A 21,962-nucleotide genomic window follows, 5' to 3' on the forward strand; every position below is an offset into this window, starting at 1 on the left:
CGCCTTTAATCCCAGCACTCGGGAGGCAGAGGCAGGCGGATCGCTGTGAGTTCGAGGCCAGCCTGGTCTACAAAGTGAGTCCAGGACAGCCAAGGCTACACAGAGAAACCCTGTCTCAAAACACCAAAAAAAAAAAAAAAAAAAAAAAAAAAAAAAAAAGTTTGTGCTCAAATGACTCTTCTGCCTCAGCCTTCCAGGTGAACTGGCTGCCACCTTGACTGACTGGTATACTTTTTAAAACTCTAAAATTAAGTCCCTTTCCTTTTTTGGGATCACTGTCTTCCATACTGTATATACTAAGCATAGAGGGTGATAATTCTAGTGATATGAGCTTCTGTTTAGAGCAGTACAAAGAGAGGTCATGACCCTCTGATTTTGTGTGTGTGTGTGTGTGTGTGTGTGTGTGTGTGTGTGTGTGTGTGTGTGTAATGATCCTTTCACAATGGTCACCTAAGTACATTGGAAAACACAGATATTTATGATTCAGAAGGGTAGCAAAAATTATGATTATGAAGTAGCAATGAAAATAATTCTATGGCTGGGGTCACCATAACACGAGGAACTGCGTTAAAAGGTCGTAGGTTTGGAAAGGTTGAGAGCTGCTGCTTTAGACTAATACTTTTGAACCAGCCCAGCCTGCACCAGCCCCTGGGGCCTCCTCAAATATCACCATTACCATTCCAACCCCTCCAGCCTTCCATGTAAGGTACTCAACTATTTACACCAAGTAACTATTTGTTACTTGCCTGGGTTATGACGGATTTAAGGTTACTTACTTCAAGAGAACAGATAAGGACAGACCAGAAATTGAACCAAAAAGTAAGAACTCAGGAAGAGAGATCAACAAAGATGCTACGGTTATATTTCAAGCTAACTGGTGACTGAGCTATGAAGGAAGAGACAATAACCTATGACAACCCCATGTTAGCAAGGAGAAACTAATACCATTTTCAGGAAAAACAAAGTTTGGCCTGCCACTGGACCCTTAAATCACTGTCCACTGGAGATTTCAGAAAGAGAACAAAAATGATTGTTTATTGAGCACATACAAGCATTAAAGAGTACAATTCAAATTATCTTGGTTAATGTTGAGCAGTGGGCATTGGTATTCCATTTTAAAGACGAGGAAATTAAGAAAAAAAAAAGAGGAGGAAATAAAAGCTCATAAAACATAAAATGGCTCCACTGAGGTCATCTAGCACGTTGAGGCAGAGTTTGTATTCAAGCACAAGTCTGTCTTTCTCAAAAGTACAGCCCTCCTTTATATGAAAATTGAACCAGGGGCAAGGAGTAGCCAGGCCTGGCTACCAAGCCAGAAATTGCCTTTGAGCTGCTTCAAATACATCAACCAAGTCCTATCTAGCACGACAAATAATCAGCAGCAAGAAGTTCGATCCTAAGCTGGGTGGAGAAAAAGAGCGAAAGCATCTTAGTTTCTGAGGAGCCAAATCAGGACAAAAGTCCACCGTTCAAGCAAGAGCCCCTTTAGGGAATGACCCCTCTTCGTTGCTTCACCCCCAACAAGCCACCCAATCCCTTGGAGTCCAAGCTTTCTTCTTGCTTTCATTTGGGTTTTCTATAAACAGAACACAAAATAGTCCCACCGTCTTAAGATTTTCGAGCAGGAAATGGCACATTCGAGGGAAACTGGCATTAACACTAGAGCAACTCTTGCAGGACCGTTTCTTCTGCTCACACCTTTCACGGCCTTAAACAGTCTTTTGTCTTTTCTGGTCTCAATCTTCTCACCTGTAAAGTCAATTTCCTTCAGCTGCAAATTTTTGACATTCACAGCCCTGCTGACCAGGAGTGGAGGCTGCTCCTCTGACCTCCTGCAGTGGGCTGTGCTCCCTTCTATGACAGCACTGGCAGAGTTTATTGTCACTACCATTGTCTCTCCTCTGTCACCCAAGTGTGCAGCTCTCTCTCTCTCTCTCTCTCTCTCTCTCTCTCTCTCTCTCTCTCTCTCTCTCTCCTTTTTCTTTTAATGAGGTCCACTCCCTTAACAAATTGTTTTCTTTTTAAAATTAGTTTCATTGTGCCATTTTATCTTTCTTTTGGTCTCCTTTCCTTCCTTCCTTTCTTCTTTCTTTTGCTACAGGGCTATGTAACCCTGGTTGTCCTGGAACTCACTCTATAGATCAGGCTGTCCTGGAACTCGGAGAGTCCTCTGCCTCTGCCTCTGCCTCTGCCTCTGCCTCTGCCTCCCAACTGCTAGAATTAAAGGCTCATTATATAACAGGCATGTATGTGTATTTTTGTCATTTGCTCAAATTCACCCCCCCCATGCACTTTTTCTCTCCTTCCTCCACTGGTCCCCTTATTCCCCCCAAATGGTCCCATTTCTGCTTTCATGTCAGATGTAATGATGTGTGCACTTGTTCGTGTGTGTATTATGTGGGGGCATACCTGAGGCTGATGCTGAGTCTTCCAAAACAGCTCATTACCTTATCTTTGAAGCAGGGTCTCTCACAGAGCCTGGAGCTCACTAACTGGTTAAACACATGAATCCTCTTGTCTCCACACCGCCAGCACTGGGATCACAGCAGCACACCAAAACACCCAGCTTTTTAGTGGGTGCTGGGAATTCTATCTCAGGTCCTCATAATTGCATATCAAGCATTTTACCCACTACACCATCTCCCTAGCCCACATATATCTATAAGCAAATATATACATCCTATGTATATATTCATGTAGATTCTACATGAGAAAAACATACAGAATTTGTCTTTCTGAGTCTGACTTATTTTGCTTAGCATGATTTCCAGTTCTATTAATTTTTCTTACAAACGACATTATTTAATTATTTTGGGGGTGGATAAAACAGCACCACTTATATATACACTACAGTTGCTTGACTCGTCTGTTAATAGGCATCTGCACTGCTTCCATATCTTGGCTTCTGTGAAGAGGAATGCAGCTCCTACCATCTCTCTCGAGACTGCTACATGCACTCCCTCACTAGGCATTTGCAAATCTACCTTACAGCTTGCCCTTCTAGGGAGATTTCTCCAAACTGTGACAGTCGGTATACTGTATAACAGGCACCCCTCCCCCTCACGTAAAACCCTAACGTTCCTGATACTGTCATTCTTCTGTCCTCATGGTCTAGACTGACCCATTCTCCAGGATCTCCTCCTCTTTGATGAACCTCCCTGTCTCCCAGTGGCTGCTCTAGTTTGTTGTGACTGATAAAAGCCTTCTTTCTCGTGGCACATATTTCATGTATGGGTGTATTTAGGCCGTTTCCCCTGCTTAGCCTCCCATTTTCCCCCAATTCCTAGCAACCCACATATAGTCCTCTTCACCTAGTTAACTCCAATTTATCCTCTGAGGCTCCATTCAGTGACCACCTCCTCTAGGAAGCCTTCCCTGATGGTCTGGGTAGATATCAATCCTTAGGGTAGTTCGTATCCTTCCCTCTAGCAATATCACATTGGCTACCACATTATATTCATCTGTTTCCATGATTGCTTTCTTTGCCCTGAAGCCAAAAACTGTGCAGTACAAATCACCAAACTCCACCTGTCAGGGCACAAGCTGCCCAGAAACACAAACTTTCACTGCATTAACCTCTCTCAGAATTGTGGGGAGTGCCTACTTGGCCTTTTCCTCCTTCCCCTCATATAGCACAAAGCTTTACAAAGCTATCATTAGTAATGCGTTTTATCAATGAACAAGCATCTCAATCAGCCATGTCATATTCAATTTTCCCAAACACAGTTGAGTTGGGTTGCTCAAGAAGGGGCTAATACAACACATGTGCAGTTGTGTGAGGTGCCAGTTAGGTACATCACATCAGATAAAACAACAATATTTTTTCTAATGCAGGGAATAAACTGAGCTCCATCCTAAAGAGAAAATAACTAACTTATTCACAATTCTTCACCATGGCCAATGTTTATTATTCTTCAGGGAACACAACAGAAAATGAACCCAGGGCCTCACACATAGTAATCAAGGACTACACTCTAGTCCCTAAAGACAATGATTCTAACATGGTTATATATACAAGAAAACATTGGTTTGTGTGGAGGTTTGGAAGAAAATGGCCCCCAGAGGCCCATACTGAGTGGCACTACTAGGAGGTGTGGCCTTGTTGGAGTAGGTGTGGCTTTGTTGAAGGAGGTGCGTCACCAGGGGGCCGGCTTTGAGGTCTCAGAAACTCAAGCTAGTTCTCTTCCTGCTGCCTGCTGATCTGGATGTAAAACTCAGCTCATCCTCCAGCACCATGTCTGCCTGCACGCCGCCATACTTCCCGCCATGACAATAATGGTCCAAACCTCTGAGACTGGAAGCCAGCCCCAGTTAAGTGTTTTCCTTTAGAAGAGCTGCTGTGCTCATGGTGTCTCTTCACAGCAATAGAAAGCCTAACTAAGACAGTTTGATTCAGGTATACTGGGATCCAGTAGGAAATCATAAGGCCTGGATATGCAGTCATCCTACCCTTTTTTTTTCTTCCATCCTAACCTTTTAAGAAAGCATAAAAATCATACAGCTGCACTCTTAACTTCTATGTGCCAACTAAAAATAAATGAAACTTATAGTCTAAAAAAAAAAAGTCAAACAATGCCAGCCAAAGAAATGCATCTTCTATGAGTGAAGGGTACCTTTCGGGTGATGGTGGTGATTAATTTACATCTAAAACATCAGAGGGACAATCCTGATCAGTCATGTAACTCTAGCTAGCCATCTTTGTTTGGGATATGATTGGACTGTTTTCATGTTTGTTGTACTTCGCCTCTAGGGGGCAGGGCAGTATCATCTATCCTTGTCTATCCTTCATTCTCTGTTTTCCATCCTCATTAGGACCTTGATGACTATGAGGAGCAGGCAAGAAAGTTTCTGAAACACTGAGGGGTTGGGATGGGGAAGATAGGGGTTAGAATGAATATTAGAAAATAAAGTTTTATCACCAAATCCTCCAGGGGGGTGGGGTGGGGGAAGAAAACAAACAGTCCCTGCAAGTGAAATGACATTTAAAGTCTCACATGAAGTCTACCTTCCAGAACATCGCACTTTTTTTCTGATTCTCCCAGGTAGTACTCTGAGCTCCCAGGTCCCAAGGAGCTTCAGCTTTTTGCATCTAAAATGGGCTTCCATGAATGTGATTTCAAGGGTCAGAAAAACTGGACACTTGGTAAGAGAGTAGAGACCAGGAGGAAACTAGACTACTTAGCAAACCATCCTCCCCTCAACAGCACCCCTCCAAAGAGGAAATAAATCATCTAGTCATCATTCGTCCTGTGACCAATGCACATTATCCTGCCAGGGAATGAGCCAAAAAGGCCAAGTCTATTCCCACCCCCAAGATGCTGTGCCTGGCCTAGGGTATAATCTCAATAAAGACTAAATGGATACAAAAAAGGAAAAGAAATGAAAAAAATGTGTAAATAAACAACTTGTAAATGGACTTGGGCAAACTGCATACAGATTCTGTACAGCACTACCTGGCTCCTTCAGGAGAGATGGTTTTGCTCCAAGGGCTAAGAATGTGCCATGGCACGAACATGGCACGCTAGGGAGATATCACAATGAGCAGATTGGCCTGCTTAGCTCTAAAGTCTCATCCAACTCTGCTTCTCTGTCATTGTATTAATTGGGAGACCACTGGGTGTAAAAGGCAGAAAAATCATAAGCCAAATGCCTCCAGAGAGCAAGAGGAAAAGGCCAAGAGAAATTTCAAGCTGACATTTCTCTCAACAGGGGTCCAAAATAAAGAAAAACTGAGGTCATTAGTTCACTAGGACTTAATCAGACATTCATATGTCTACTCAGAATTGATTCAGCAGCTAACTGTGTGCTATTCAATGAACTTCCAAGCTCTTCACTCCCGTTATGCCCTCAGCACCAAGCCCAAATCTGATAATATAACTGGTACTCAATACATGTCAGCTAGTCTGACTCCTGTTAGAGTAGTGGTCCTCAACCTTCCTAATGCTGTGACCCTTTATTATTATTCATTGCTACTTCATAACTGTAATATTGCTAGTTATGAATTGGAATGTGAATGTCTAATATGTAGGATATCTAATATGTGAGGCCCAAGGGAATTTCAACTCACAGGTCGAAAACCACTTTTAGAGACCACTAGGAGGCACAAAATGTGAAAACTATGAAAATATTTTTGAAAGCTAGACTTGGGGCTAGCGAGGTGGTTCCGTGGTTAATAGCAGTGCTTGCTCTTGCAGAGGATCAAGGTTTAATTCCCAGCACCACAATCTGTAACTGCTGTCCCAGGGGATCCCATGGCCTCTTCTGGCCTCTATAAGCAGTGCATGCACATGATGCACATACATGCAGGCAAAACATCCCAACACATAAAATCAACATAAAGGTTAAAAAAAGAAAATAGAGGGCTAAACGGCTCATTGTAAATGTCACAGATAAACTGAGCATCAAGAGGGGCCAACGAGGTCTTGAGAGATGGCTCAGTGGTTAAGAGTGCTTGCTGAAGGGAACACTCCTCCATTGCTGGTGGGAAGTGCAAACTTGTACAACCACTTTGGAAATCCATCTGGTGCTATCTCAGAAAACTGGGAGTAGTGCTGCTTAAGACCCAGCTATACCACTCCTGAGTATGTGCCCAAAAGATGTCCCACCATACAACAAAGACATTTGCTCAACTATGTTCATATCAGCTTTATTCGTAGTAGCTAGAAACTGGAAACAACCAAGATGTCCCTCAACCGAAGAATGGATAAAGAAACTGTGGTACTTTTATACAATGGAATACTACTCTGCTATTAAAAACAAGGAAATCTTGAAATTTGCAAGCAAATGGATGGAACGAGAAATGATCATCCTGAGTGAGGTAACCCAGAAAGACACACATGGTACATACTCACTTACAAGTGTATATTAGCCAGATAGTACAGGATAAACACACTACAATCCACAAACCCAAAGAAGCTAAGTAACAAGGAAGGCCCAGGGGAGGATGCTTGAATCTCACTCAGAAGAGGAAATAAAATAGACATTGGAGGTTGATGGAGGGAGGGAACTGGGTGGGAAGGGGAGTGGGAAGGGGAATAGGAGGGCTCAAGTTTGGGGAGGACTAAGGGAGATCAAATTGAGAAATAGAATTGAAATGGTGAGAGGGGGCAGTTCTGGAAGATCCAGAAACCTAGGACAAGGGAAACTCCCAGGAATCTATGAGGAGGGCCCTAGCTAAGACTCCTAGAAATAGGGGATATGAAACTTGAAATGGTTACCTCCGGTAACCAGACAAAACTTCCAGTGGAGGGCTGGGAACACCAACCCACCCACAAAACCTTCAACGCGAAATTTGTTCTGCCTACAAGAAGTGTAAGGATAAAGATGGAGCAGAGATTGAGGGAATGGCCAACCAATGCCTGACCCACCCCATGAGAGAGAGCCAACCCCTGACACTATAATGATACTCTGCTATACTTGCAGGCAGGAGCCTAGCATGACTGTCCTCTGAGAGGCTTCACCCAGAAGCTGATGGAAACAGATGCCTAGAGCCACAGCCAAACATCAGGTGGAACTTGGAGAATCTTGTGGAAGAGGGGGATGAAGGATGGAAGGAGCCAGAGAGGTAAAAGACTTCACAAGAAAATGTACAGAATCAACTAACCTGGGCCCATAGTGGCTCACAGAGACTGAACCACCAACCAAAGAACATGCATGGGACCGACCTAGTCCCTCTACACATATGTAACAGTTGTACAGCTTGGCCTTCATGTAGGACTCCTAACAGCAGGAGCAGGAGCTGTCTCTGACTCTGTTGCCTGCTTTTGGGCCTCTTTCCCCTAACTGGGCTGGGCTGCCTTGTCTAGCCTTAATAGGAGATATGCCTAGTTCTACCTCAACTTGATATGCCAAGGCAGGTTGATATTCATGGGAGGCCTCCCCTTCTCTGAGGTGTAAGAGAGGAGGAATTGGAGGGAGGGGATGAGAGGGAAGAAGGAGGGGCTGGGAGGAAAGGAGGGAGGGGAAGCTGCAATCAGGATATAAAGTAAATAAATTAAAAAAAGAGTGCTGCTCATCTAGATCCAGGTTCGATTCCCAGCAAGTCACATGACAGCTCCCAGCTTCAGTTCCAGGGGATCTAGTGCACTCTTTTGGCCTCCATGGGTACACATGTGGTGCACATACACACGTACAGGCAAAAAAGGCCATACACATTTTAAAAATTTAAAGAACCAGAAAACCATAGGAGAGGTATCAGCTAACTCAACCTTAGAAATAATAGTAGGCAGCCAAGGAGGAGGGAACCACATTAGTCAAGTCACAAAGGCCAAAAGGAGGCCTGGGTGGGTTAAGGATGCAGCACAAGGCCAGGGTGACTCAAGCACATTCCTTGTGAAAGGGACTCACACACACACACACACACACACACACACACACACACACACACACAAAAAGAAAGAAAGAAAGAAATAAAAAAAACAAGAAAAGGGCAATCTGCGGACAGAAACAGAAAGACAATGAAAACATCGGAGCCAGACTGCAGACATGGCTTGGCTCCAGCTAATCAGAAGCTTGACAGAAAAAGAAGACACTATGGCAAAAATCAGGAGGTAATTGTGAAAGGGGACCTCTGCAGGAGGAAAGTCGGAGTCATGTCTACAGCCCTTGTCTCTAAACCCCAGCTATGGCAGGGAGCAGTCCATTGAAGGGCTGGGAGCCACACAGTTCTGGTGTCATCCAACTGTGTAACTCCAGCAGGTCACTTTACTGCTCCTCTCTGATCCTCATTTCTTCATCTGAAAAAACTAGGATAACAATGACACCCACCTGGCAAGGAGTCTGTGAAAACGAGATAAGAAATAGGGCTGCCTGATGGGCAAGAATGCCAAGAATGCCACAGACCCTGGGGCCCAGCTGCTTCGGTGCTTACTAGCTCTTTCGCACTCCTGCCACTTATGCGCTTGGGGATCTTGGATGTGTTTACCTGAACTTTCAAGGCCTCGGTTTCTTCCTCCATAAAATGGAGTTAGTAGCAATGTACATGAAGGGATTCATGTGAAAACAGAACAAATGACTGCATTGGAAGCACTTAGAAAGAAGTGCCCAGCACACAGTAAGTGTGGCAGCAGCAAAAAAAAAAAAAAAATGTTAGCTGTTATTACATAAAGCTTCATAGGATATTGCCTACCACACAGATAGCTTAGACTCACTCAATATGCATATGGCCTCTTCACCATGCTTTTGGGGGCTTTTAATCTGCCCCCAGCAGATTCAGAGGCCATAGTAGGCATGGTTAGACAGAGGAAGAACAGATAGTCAACATCAAGCCTGATCTCTCCCTGCTGCCACACATCTCAGTTGGACACCCAGGGACTATGCATACTTCTTCAAAGCATCTTCCTCTACTGCCGTGGTCCTCAGCCAGTGGCCTTGCCTGCCTTGGTCTCTCTAGATCCTCTGAGAAACCTCACCCTTTCTGTTCACTTTGTCCTCAGTCTGTGGCTTGACTAAGGTTGCAACCCCATCTTCCTGGCTGGTGGGAAGAAGGCTCTGCAAGTGCCAAGAGCATGGTGTTTGCTCAGCCTGGTGGCCCCTCCTGCTCTGTGAACACAGCCAAGAAATATTTGTGGATGACAACAACCCATTCTTGCCCCAGATCTAGACAGAGGGGCAAGACTCCTAATTCGCATTAAACTTAACATTATCATTTTCTCCCACACCAGCAAAATGCTCACAGCACAGGGGAGGAGACAGCAAATAGTTTCCCTCCTTAAAGGAATGACAGACACCTTAGAAAAAGAATCTGGTGTGCCAAAGGAGCCAGACTTCGCCCAGAGCATCTCCCTAGGCACGCTCTCATTTGTTCTTTTTCTCAGAGGCCTCAGCCCCTGCGGGGAGCATGCTGACATCCCCAACACATGCAGATAGTGATAGTTCAGCAGTGATGAGGTAGGCCATGCATCACCCTGGGTGTCAAGAACACCAGTCTGGCCTCTGTAGGTTCAGTATTCAAATGTGAGCCACTGTGTGTGTGTGTGTGTGTGTGTGTGTGTGTGTGTGTGTGTGTGTGTGTCTCGGAGAGCAGAGGATAGACAGTTACCATCATACTGGCTTCAGCCCACCACTGCATAGAACAGAGACAGAGCTAGGCCCATGCAGAAAATGTAGGAACACAGATCTCTTCAGCACGGAGCACGCAGCAGTGGGTCCCAGCCTCTCTTAATCATTCTAGGTGTCAGCACCGTATGGAGGAACCAGACCAAGCTTAACAACAAAAACCGATCCCTTTGTTAAGTCATGGCAGGAGGTGACAGTTCCACATTAAAAAAAGATCTAAGCATTAGTCGGGATCAACAACTAGTAAGCAAACAACTACATCCTCATGTACCAGTGACCAGAAGGAGGTAGGGACTCATGTGGCTTTCTGTCACACTAGGAAGACCACACCCAGAGCCTGGCAGAAGAGATTCTGGCATCCTGGAACCTATCCAGAAGAGCAGTAGGGAAGGATGTGGGCGTCCTAGGTAACTGATACGGACATGGATGGGTGATACCCAAAGCAAAGAAGACAAAGTTCACAGGAATGGAGTATGTGGTGTAGTAGCATGCTCGCTGATAGACATTACTTCTCAGAGCCTCCCCCGCCCCGTTTCTTATTTTCTTATGCTGTGACATGATGGTAGTGACAGACGCAAAGGGTTGTTGGGAGAACTGGGTCCTAGGAGGCACAGGCTCCCAACAAGCTACATCTTGACCCGGGCCCTAAATCTTCCTAGTTTGTCCACCAGAGGGAGCCTGGGGCCCAGCAGAGCCCAGCCTGTACCAGCTCTGCTTGTCCTCCCCCAATGCTGCAGCCTCAGCTGCTGAACTCCCACCCTGCCTGCCCGCGCTTCCAACAGCAGCCTTCTCACCCACTCCTTACAAACCCAGAACAGGCCTAGCAGGGGAGTCGCTTGCAGCAGCACTGGTTACAGCAATGGCTACAGGTTCTCTTGACAGCCGGCAAGGAGGAAGGTGGGAAAGAGGAAGGTAGCCGTCTTTTCTCTCCATCAACTCCTCCACTCATTCCAGACCCAATCTCTTCTGGTTTCAAACCTGGAGATACCTAAGGCTCTCTTGGCTTTTTCCCAGTTCAGTACCTCATCAGGTCCTGAGGCCAAGACTCCTAGGGGGAAGTAAGCTGTAGGGAACAAATAGCGTGCCTTTAAGACAGGCAGACTTTGAGTCTAGTCCGAGCTCCATTAGCAACTAGTAGCATAACCCCGAATAAGGCCCCTTCATCTTGAAGCCTCAGCTTCTCCTTCTCTAGAATGGAGTTGCTGATGCTCACGGAGTGAGCTTGGCTGTGAAGTCCAAATGTAGCAATCACAGATAGGCAAGCAGTTAATATGTGGTTGGGAGAAATTCAGAGGGCTATTTAAACCTCTTTATTAGCCAGTAGGAAATGTGATGCAAGGGATTCCAACAAGCAACCTGGAAAGTGCACAAAAAGAAGGAAGGAGTCAGAAGCAGGCCTGCAAGGATGGCAGAAGGGCAAATGGGCTTCCAGCCAGCCAAGAAATTCAAACCTATGTCTGCAGGATGCAGAGCCCGAGAGCAATGGAATTCTGAAACTGGGAGAGATTCAGGGTTTTCACTGGGCTTAATGCCCAAGTCTGGAACCATACGCCTCTTCCAGCTTTCTCAGATTCCCCCACCTCTTAGACCTCAACTGGACCTGTTTGGCCAGCCACCACCCCCATCCCCTGAAGCAATCCACTGCATCACACCTGGCTAGGTTGAAAAGTTCTCTTGATTTTATCTCATATGTTCTCTCTGTTCCTGGATCTGCTCCCCTGGAGCCATACATATTGAAGCTGTTCCCTCCACCACAGACCTGACCTCTCTGGAAAAGTCTGCAAGCAGGCTCAAGGACCCCACAATGCCCCAATCGGCCTTCCTCTGCCCCCCATTCTGGGGATGTCCCTCCCAGCCCAACACTCAGCTGAGGGTGCACTGCAATGGAGCCCAGCCAAGCCCTCAAACCGCAGCTGCTGCTCCTGGGGCCCAGCCATCTCAACCCAGCACCCCAGCCTGCTGCCTCACCATGGGGGAGTTGCAGGGAGCTGTCTCCCGGCAGATTTCCTGAGGCAGAAGGTTTCCCCACCCCCAGCCCAGCCTCCAAGAGACACTCCACTAGTTGTGGCACATGGTAGGACCAGCTGAGCAGTGAGAGGAGGGGGAAGTCTGTCCATTGCTAAAGGACTGCAGACTTGGTCTTTGGCGTGGCTGGGTCACTAACACAACCATTGGATCTCAGTTGGCAGTCCTTGCCTTTAAAAGAAATACAGGGGAAATGATGGCCTGACAGAAGGAGGGACTCAGTCAAGGTCACAAAGCCAATCTGCAACAGAGCTGGGAGGGGAATCCAGTTCACCTATCTCCCAGTTCAGTGTTCTTTTCAATATAGCAGCAAAACAATAGGAGGGCCTTTAGGGCATCCCTGTGAGCCTTCGTGCCCTTGACTCACACAGCCTAATACATGTATCCCAACCAGCACACAATGGGATCTACATGGGAAAAGTAGACCCTGACACCACGTCCCATCAACTCAGAAAATATTCCTAACCTGTCTCAGACACATGTACAGACCCCAACACGGGAACCGAAGGTGATCCAACAGATGGGAGGTCTTCAGACTTCCCTCCCCGGTAAGGCCCGTTAACTGGGTGTTGTTTTTCTTAAAGGGTGGAGACCAGCTGGACTTTGAGAAACTAACCAAGGGCCTAGCCTCCATCTTTGCTCCCCCATCTTTGCCACCATCACCTCCTCCCTCTCGCACCCCCCCCCCCCCCGCCAAAATGTGCTGCAGTTCCCCTCAGAGGGATGCCTCAGTCGCCAGAATCCATTCTGGTCCCCACCTGCCTCGAGACAAAAATCTCTCTCCGCCCCCCCCCCCAAAGAAAAAGGTGTGTAGGAGTGTTTCTCTCTTTGGGGGCTGTGAGTTGATACCACCTCTGTCTAAAAAATATTTAATCCATCCTCTGGAAAGAATACAGCTGGAGGTTGAAGAAGTGGAGGGAGGTAGTGAGGATTGCTTGAGTCGCTAACTGGCCTTGGTTCTGGGGGGGGGGGGGGGAAGAACCCTGCATTCATTAGAGCAAATCAGTGTGTGGTGGCTAGGGAAAGCATGTCAGCTGGTTGAGGAGGACCTGGCTTCTCGCGATTGGGACAGAAGAAGCAGGAAATGGGATCAGGCACAGGCTTCATATACTTTATCCGATAGATAAGTTGGAGAGGGATCTAAAGGGGAAGGAAAGGGTGGGGTGGGGGTTGCAAACACATTCCTTACTTTCTCTGGAGGGTTGTAGCCGGGCTGGTGCTGGTACTGGTGCTGTGACCTCCGCCCGCGCCAGGACTGGAGCTTCTGGATGCGCCACGGCTCAACTGGCCCCGCTCCCGCGGTGGCCGCTGCCCCACGCCCACCGCAGCGGAATAGCCAGCTTCCTTCTCGCGGCCCGGGTGCGCTGGCCCAGCTTCCCTCCCGCCACGCTCGCGACCCAGGGCTGGGTTCTCGTGGTGCAGGTGGCACTGGGCCACGTCGCGCTCGCGGGCTGTGTAGCCGGTAGTGTCCTGGAGCTGATAGGAGGCTTCTCGCTCCTTGTCCCGATAGATAGCTTCCCGGTTCTGGTAGGCGCCATCCCGGTTCGGGTAGCCCACGTCCCGGGACGCCTGGTGGAACTGGCTCTCCCGCAGCTCGCGGTGGTGGAACTGGGTCTCACGCAGGTTCTGGTACTGGCTCTCGCGGCCAGGGCTATCCCGCGCGCCAAGGGGGTCCCGGTGCAGTTCCCCGCGGTGCAGCTGGCTCTCCTCCCGCAGATCGCGATTCTCCTGGGTGAGCTGGTCCAACTGGCCCTCCAGCTCTTCGATGCGCCGCCGCTGGGTCTCCAACAGCTGCTGCTGACTCTCGATGATGTTGTTCAGCTCCAGCAGGTACTCCACAGCCCGGTTAGGGCTCTCAGATCCCGGGCCACCCGGGGGCCCGGACCCCGCCTCCATCCTGGCGGCCCAGGGGCAGGGGAATGGGCAAGAGAGCCCAGTCCCCGCTCGCTCACGGCGCCACCCTCCCCCGGGCCCAGCCGGGGGAGGGGGCCGGCGGGACGCGAGGGCGCGCACCGGGCTCGGGGGCCCGGGGGCCCTAGGGGGCCCGGGAGACAGCGCTGGGGCCGGCGGCACGGGGCGCAGGAGCTGAGGCTACCGCCGCCGCCGCCGCCACCACCGCCACCGCCACCGCCAGGGCTCGGAAGGACGCGGCCCACGGCGCTCCGCCCGCTGCGGAGTCACTGCGCAGCGCGGCCGCGCGGGACCGCCCCGGCCGCCGGCCCGCCCCCCCCGCCCCTGCCCCCACCCAGCTTTCCCGACCCGCCCCCGCGCGCCCCACCTGCAGTCGCCACCAGCACCCTAGCTGGACCAGCCCCAAGGCACTGTCACCTCAGCTGGATGCCAGACTTAGCTCAGCCTGCAGGAGATCTCTCCATTCCAGCTGTCCTGGGGTCTTCACCTAACACCCTAGTGAAGTCCTCCAACCTATATGAACATGCACTAGTCCAACAGGGCCAAGATCTAAGCCATCAAAACACCCAGCCCAGGCAGTCTCCAGACTCAGCTAATCCAGACTTCCATACCCTCAGTCCGCCAACCCCAATCAATATCCCATTCCCTATCCCAGCTGGCTTCCTGTCTCAGACGACTTCCTTCCAGCCCCATGGCAATCTCTTGAGTTTTCATTACAACTACTCAGTCCATAGACCTTTCCTCCATCCCTGTACTTCAGTATTTCTCTAGCCTTGTGATCGATCCTCCAGCCCACCTAGTCTGTAGTTCTATATCCCAGGCAGTCCCTGGGATTCTACCACCACCAACACACACACACACACACACACACACACACACACACAGACAGAGAGAGAGAGAGAGAGAGAGAGAGAGAGAGAGACAGAGAGAGAGACAGAGAGAGAGACAGAGAGACAGAGAGACACAGAGAGAGAGAGACAGAGACAGAGAGAGACAGAGAGACAGAGACAGAGAGAGACAGAGACAGAGAGAGACAGAGAGAGAGAGACAGAGACAGAGAGAGACAGAGAGACAGAGAGAGACAGAGACAGAGAGAGAGAGAGACAGAGACAGAGACACAGAGACAGAGAGAGACAGAGACAGAGAGAGACAGACAGACAGAGTCAGAGAGAGAGAGAGACACAGACACACAGAGACAGACAGAGAGAACTCCACAGGCATTTACCTCCAGTCAGCCTCAAAATTCTCCATCCAAAACAATGCACAGATTCTTAATCCTACCCAACCCCCAGATTCCCCATGTTAGCCAGTCACTTGGCCAAGGCAGCCTCAAGATCATCCATTCCAACAAGCCCCGCTAGAGTCAGACTTGATGTCAAAACATTTTTCTTTAACTGTCATTTTCTGTTCTCTATGGAAATGGCATCATTTATCCCGTCCTTGCCATCCAGTGAAGTTTTACCTATCCATCAAGACTTGAATCAAATGCTCAGCATGGGTCTATAATGCCTGTGCTTGTGAAGTTGAGACAGGAGGGTTGCCAGGAGTTCGAGGCCAACCTGGGCTAAATAATGAGTTCCACACCATCCTGGGCTACAGTGTGAGATGTTATCTCAACAACAACAACAAGAACAACAACATCATCATCAACAACAACAAAATAAGAGCAATAGAAAGTTTGGGGGCTGGAAAGGTGGATCAGAAGTTAAAGCACTGGATGCTCTTCTAGAGGACCAGGTTCAGTTTCTAGCACCCACATGGCAACTCAAGCTGTCTGTAACTCCAGTTCCAGGGGGATCTGACACCCTCTTCTGGATTCCAAGGGTACCAGGCATAAATGCATGTGGTACACAGACATAAATGCAAGCAAAACACCCATAAGCATGAAGGAGAAGGCAAGAGGAGGAAGAGGAAGAGGAAGCAAGGAGGAAAAGGGATGGAGAAGAAAGAGGAAGTCTTAGGTCAAATGCTTCTTTTCTGAAACCATCCTTAATTTCCCCAGTGACAAATGTTCTGCACCTCTGCAGAGACCCTGAAGAGATTGAACAGAAAGGTGCTGAGAAGGCTGTGATTAACCAAGGAGGTAGCTGAGGGACAATGAAATAGCCAGCTTTCTAACATGAGGTTGGATCTAGAATAATTTGAAGGCATGGAAAATGCCATCTGAGCCTATCCAGCTGTTCTCTAGTGTGCTCAGCTGGCCACTGAGGACTGGATTTCATTCAGCTCCCACTGCTATGGGCTGCCTTGACAGAAACAGCTACAGAGTGAATGGTCTTAAGCTTTCCTTCCACAGCCTGTAGAGCAGAAAATAAAATGAAGTTAATGGAAAATAAGCATTACTTTCTTTGTAAAGATATTATTATTGGTGGTGGTGGTGGTGGTGGTGGTGGTGCTGCTGCTGCTGCTGCTGCTGCTGCTGCTGCTGCTGCTGTTGCTGGTGTGTATAAGTGTATGCTACATATGTACAGGTGCCCTTAGAGACCATCGGATCCCCTGGAGCAGAAGTTACAGGTGGCTGTGAGCCTCCTGATGAGGATGCTGGGAACTGAAGTTGGTCCTCTAGAAGAGCAGCAAGTGTTCTTAACCTCTGAGCCCTTAAACATCAGTTTCTCAAACATATACAATAAGTTGCCACATCCTCTATGATGGCAAAATCAAAGGGATTTATAATAATAATTTTAAAAACACATTAGCACAGATGTGGAGAAATTGGAACTCTCACTCATTGCAAGCAGGAATGTAAAATGGAGCTGTTGCTTTGTAAAGCAGTTTGGTTATTCCTTAAAAGTAAAAGAAAAAAATGGAGTCAACTATTCTAGTTTTGGGTATCTGTCTAAGAGGAATGAAAGTGTACAAAAGCCCATAGAGTATTCATTGTTGTAATAATAATAATAACCCCAAAATAGAAACAGCCAAAACATCAATTGATGAATAGATAATCAAAATGTGGTATAACAAAGTAATGAATAAAGAGATGCCTCAATGGTTAAGAGGACTTGTTCTTACAGGGGACCTGGATTTCATGCCCAGCAGTCACAAGATAGATCACAATCATCAATAAATCCAGTTTGAGGGGATTCAACACCTTCTGTGGGCACCAGGCACATATAGTACACATCACATACAAGTAGGCAAGACACATAAGATAAATAAATCTAAAAACTTAAACAGAATATTATTTGACCATTTTTTAAAAGAAAGAATCTAGTGAGGCCGAAGCAGGAGGATTGTGAATTTCAAGCCAACCTAAGCTACATAGTAAAGTTCTGTCTCAAAACAACAGCATAAAAAATAAAGTACTAATACATAAAAAATGCGGATGAAATGCAAAGTGGGAGGTGGGGGGCCTGGAGGAGCTGGGGAGGGGCTGGGAGGAGCAGAGAGAAGGGAAACTGTGGTCAGGATGTATTGGAAACAAAAAAATAAAGTAAAATATATGTAGAAAAATGTGGTGAACCTTAAATACATTATACTAAGTGAGATAAACCAATCACAAAAGACAAATGTTGTATGATTCCTTTTATATGATGTTCCAAAATAGGCAAATCGATAGACATGGAAATTAGAGGAGGAGGAGAGGCTGGCTGGGTGGGTGGGGAAGTAGAAAATGTCTGCTACTGTAACTTTATTGGAGGGAATAAAAAGATCTTTAAAAGTAGATTATGGTAGTAGCAGCCCAACATTTCTTGTATACTGAGAACCATGAACTGGTACTTTTAAAAAGGGGGCCCAGTTTCATACCAAGTGACTGATATCTCAATAAAGCTGTTTTTAAAGAAAAGTGTTGCATAAAACTCACACATAGCAACAACAACAGCACCGGCCATGGTGGCACACACCTGTAATCTGAGCACTCGGAGGCAGAGGCAGGTGGCTCTCCATAATTTGATGTCAGCCTAGTCTACAGAGTGAGTCCAAGACAACCAGGCCTATTACACCGAGAAATCTTGTCTCAAAACAAACAAACAAAAAACATACAAACAACTACCCACCTATAATAATAGCAGCTCTTACTGTTAAGGTGTTTCCACATGTTCTGGGTAATATGCTAAACAATATATGAGTTTACTTAATCCTCATGACAACGTTACGTGGTAGGTTCTGTTATTACCTCCATTTAATACATAAGGAAAGTAAAATGAAGACTGAACGATTTGCCGATGGTCACACAGAGGTATAATCAGAATATTTATTCGGCAGCCTCTTTCTCACTTTTTTGCATATTTTCCCAGTGCCTTGTACAAAAGAGGCACTCTGTAAATGTTAAAGTAATATATCTAGTGAATAGTAGAATAGCAAATAGCGAATAGTGAATATCCAGCAAACATTTGTAGAGCATTGTCCATGTTCCAGACAATACCTACATGCTCATCCCTACCTGCATCAGTCATTCAAATTCCCTCCCGAGTCGGAGGCAGATAGGTACTAAGGCTCTTCACAAAATACTATGTCTACTGTGTATCAAGCACTTCTCTGAACACTGAATATCTAACAATAAATAAAATAGACAACAATCTCCTAGTAATGTCAGAAGCCACATCCATAAAAATCTCACTAACTGCCCAAATCACGTATGGCATCAATGGACAGTCCAAAGTGGGTGGGGAAAGCCCACAAGTCCTCACCCTACACCAAGAACTATAGGTAAGTGAGGAAAGCTGAGAGCGGAAGAGGTAGCCTTCCCCAGTCAAGAGCACACAAAGGAGTTTGCCAGTGCCAGATGGTCATCCCTGAGAACATATAAGGAAGTAACATGCATATATGTGTACACATGCATATGATAACAATTAATTTTAAAGAAGAGGCCACAAATATGAAGGAAAACAGCAGGAGTGTATGTGAGGGTTTGGCGGGGAAGGGAAGAGGAAATGTTATAATTATATTATAATCTCAAAAAAGCCTCTAGATCAAACCAACAAGCCCTAAGGTTACAGTGCTAGCATTCTAGTAGGTTAGAGAGGCAGTAAACAGAATACGTAGAACTGTGTTGAATACTGTTCCTCCAAAACCCATGTCCACCCAGAAGCTGTGGGTAACCTTATTTGAAAATAGGTTTCTACAGATTTAATCAAGTTAAGATAGTTCTCTGAAATTACTGTATTCTAATCCAATGACTGATGTCATTCTACAAAAAGGGAAATGTGTGAGGACATAGCCCAGGAGTAGCACTTACCTGGCATATACAAGTCCTAGGTTCAATCCTCAGCACTGAAGGGGGAGGGATTGGATAATTGAACACACACACACACACACACACACACACACACACAGGAAGAACATCATGTGACAATGAGTTATGATGGCTAATATTGATTACCAACTTGACAGGATTTCTAATCACAATAGAAACAAATTTCTGGGACTGCTTGTCAGGGATCATCTAGATCATTTCAACTGGTATGAAGAATCATGCATGGACCGACATCCCGGACTGTATAAATTGGAGAAAGTGAACACCTGTAATTCCAGCACTCAGGAAGCAGAGGCAGGTGGATCGCTGTGATTTTGAGGCCAGTCTGGTCTACAAAGTGAGTCCAGGACAGCCAGGGCTACACAGAGAAACCCTGTCTCAAAACAAAACAAAACGAAACAAAAAACAAAAATAAATTTCATTTGAAAAAAGCCTAAAGTTAAAGGATTCCCAGCTCCTCAAAGGCAGCAGCCTAAGGAGGGCTTTCTCAGTGGTCAGTACACAGAAGTTGACCCAGCTGTGGTCCAAATAGGACAGGCTACATTTTGAGCTGGCACTGAACTTAGTGGCAACATCCACATGGTACTAGTTTGCAAGCATGAAAAATTCAAGATTGAAGAGGTCATAGAATCCTGCTTCATGGTTTCAGAGAGCCAGGCAATGTGGGCAAGGTTGGCAGGCCACCAAGGAGACCCTGAGAGGCTACTGCACAAAGCTATAAAGGTAAAGTCTAAGCTGCAGTGGAGACCCCAGGATGTTGGTGGTGCCAAAGCCATGGGATGTCTGCTGAGGAAAGCCACAGGCCATAGAGTGGTTTCAACCCAAAAGAGAGACTCTATGTTCTGCATATTATAACGCTAGAGAAGCAGGGCTATCTAAGTCCTTTAGAGACTGACTGATTCCATCTGGAACCCCAGATTTGAAATGTGGAGCTTCAAATTTTTGGTATGATCTCTGCTGGGGTTTTGGTCTTACTTCAGTCCAATCATTCCTTGTTATGACCCCACTCTTCCCTTTTGTAATGAGAATGTTTATTCTGTGCCATTATATATGTTGGAAGCATGTAACTTATTTTCTGATGTTATGGGGACACAGTTAAAAGTTTGCCTTGAGTCTCAGATGAAACTTGGATTTTTATTTTTAGGATTTATTTTCATTGTATGTATGTATGTATATGAGTATTTTTCTTGCATGTATATATGTGTACCACATGCATGCCTGGTACCCGAAGTGGCCAGAAGACATCATCAAAACTTCTGGAACTAGCCATGCATGGTGGCACATGCCTTTAATCCCAGCATTCAGGAGGCAGAGGAAGGTGGATCTCTGTGAGTTTGAGGCCAGCCTGGTCTAAAAAAGGAGTCCAGAACAGCCAGGACTAAAAGACAATTACCATGTGGGTGCTGGAAACCAAAGCCAGGTCCTTTGCAAGAGCAGTAAGTGCTTTTAGCTGCTGAACTCTCTCGCGCTCTCTCTAGCCCTGACTTTGAACTTTTAAACATTATTGAAATTATTAAACATTATGAAGACTTTTGAAGTTTGACTTGGCATATTTTGCATTATGAGACAATTGTGAGCTGATGGCTAAAAGGGGTGGAAGGTTAATGGCTTTAAAATGTGTGCTTAGGTCTCACGTTGACAAGGGGCGGAGTTGCAATTGTTGATAATGACTGTCAATTCAATAGGAATCAGAACTACTGTGGGAAAATGTCTGGGAATGTTTCTGAGAGATTATGGTTATTAGGTTAATTGAGGTGGGAAGGGAAGGCATATAACCCACAAACATGGACAGTACCATTCCACAAGCTGGGGTCTAAGAACTAAAGAGAATTGAATGGACAGGACTTTGTGTGCCATGGGAGGAGAGGAACAGAGTCAGGAAAACACAAGTAGTTTGGGAGTGTGTGTGTGTGTGTGTGTGTGTGTGTGTGTGTGTGTGTGTGTGCCTGTGCGTGTGTGTGTGTGTGTGTGTGTGTGTGTGTGTGTGTGTGTGTGTGTGTGTGTTATTAAGGGAGAATAGATGGGAAAATATTGCCTGATTAGACTAAAAATTCTATTACCAAGCTAAAATTTTTAGATCTTCTCTTAGAGGCAATGAAAAGTTGTTGAACATGTCAGGTGGGGTACCCACATGGATACTGCAGGCAACAAGCATGCCACACTACAAGATGAATTCGGTATTGGTTTGCTATTGTCGTTCAGCAGAAATCATGGTGCTGCATCTCTTTTGGCCTGCCACTTCCCAGAGTCATTCCCCAGAAGCCTCTGTAGCCAGTAAGATTGTTCCAGTTCTCCTCATCCAAGGGCCATCTTTGCCAAGGAATGTGTGCTAGAGGAGGAAAGAGCCCCGCCCCAAACCACTTCTCATCGTTGCCAGGATCCAGTCAATAAGAACTTGTCGTGAAGGTGAGAGGCATGAAACATTTTCCTCAGATGGTGGCATCTGTTCAAACTGGGTCTCGTCTACTAGATTCTCACAGCTCTATCTATGCACAGACCTTCGCTTACACCCGTTAGCTGCCAAGTACAAAATGGGAATATCAAGATTCAAAGAAAATGAGGATCTGGAGATGTCTCTCAATGGTAGAGCATGTTCTTAGCATGTGCAGGTCTCTGGACTCCCCAGTCATGGTGGCACATACCTTTAATCCCAGCACTTGAGAGGCAGAGGCAAGAGGCTCAACACCAGCTTGGTCTACAGAGTGAGATCCTATCGTTTGTTTTTTTAAAAAAAAGTCTTTCCCTCAGACAATTTAGTGTCCAGAGAAACTCAATT

General features: G+C 46.5%; 1 protein-coding gene across 6 annotated transcripts in view; it reads right to left on the minus strand.

Moving 5' to 3' along the window:
* Window positions 1–14,229, minus strand: part of IQSEC2 (IQ motif and Sec7 domain ArfGEF 2) — an 87,549-nt gene extending 73,320 nt beyond the window's left edge. For all 6 annotated transcript variants that reach the window (XM_084789284.1, XM_084789282.1, XM_084789283.1 and 3 more), the window contains exon 1: window positions 13,271–14,229. In XM_084789284.1, the coding sequence (XP_084645410.1) occupies window positions 13,271–13,977 (707 nt within the window). In that variant the 5' untranslated portion in view covers window positions 13,978–14,229. The remainder of the gene's footprint in view (window positions 1–13,270) is intronic.
* Between the last annotated feature and the right edge of the window lie 7,733 nt (window positions 14,230–21,962).

The sequence above is a fragment of the Acomys minous genome (genome assembly GCF_964271855.1).
Source record: "Acomys minous genome assembly, chromosome: 7".
NCBI lineage: Eukaryota > Metazoa > Chordata > Mammalia > Rodentia > Muridae > Acomys > Acomys minous.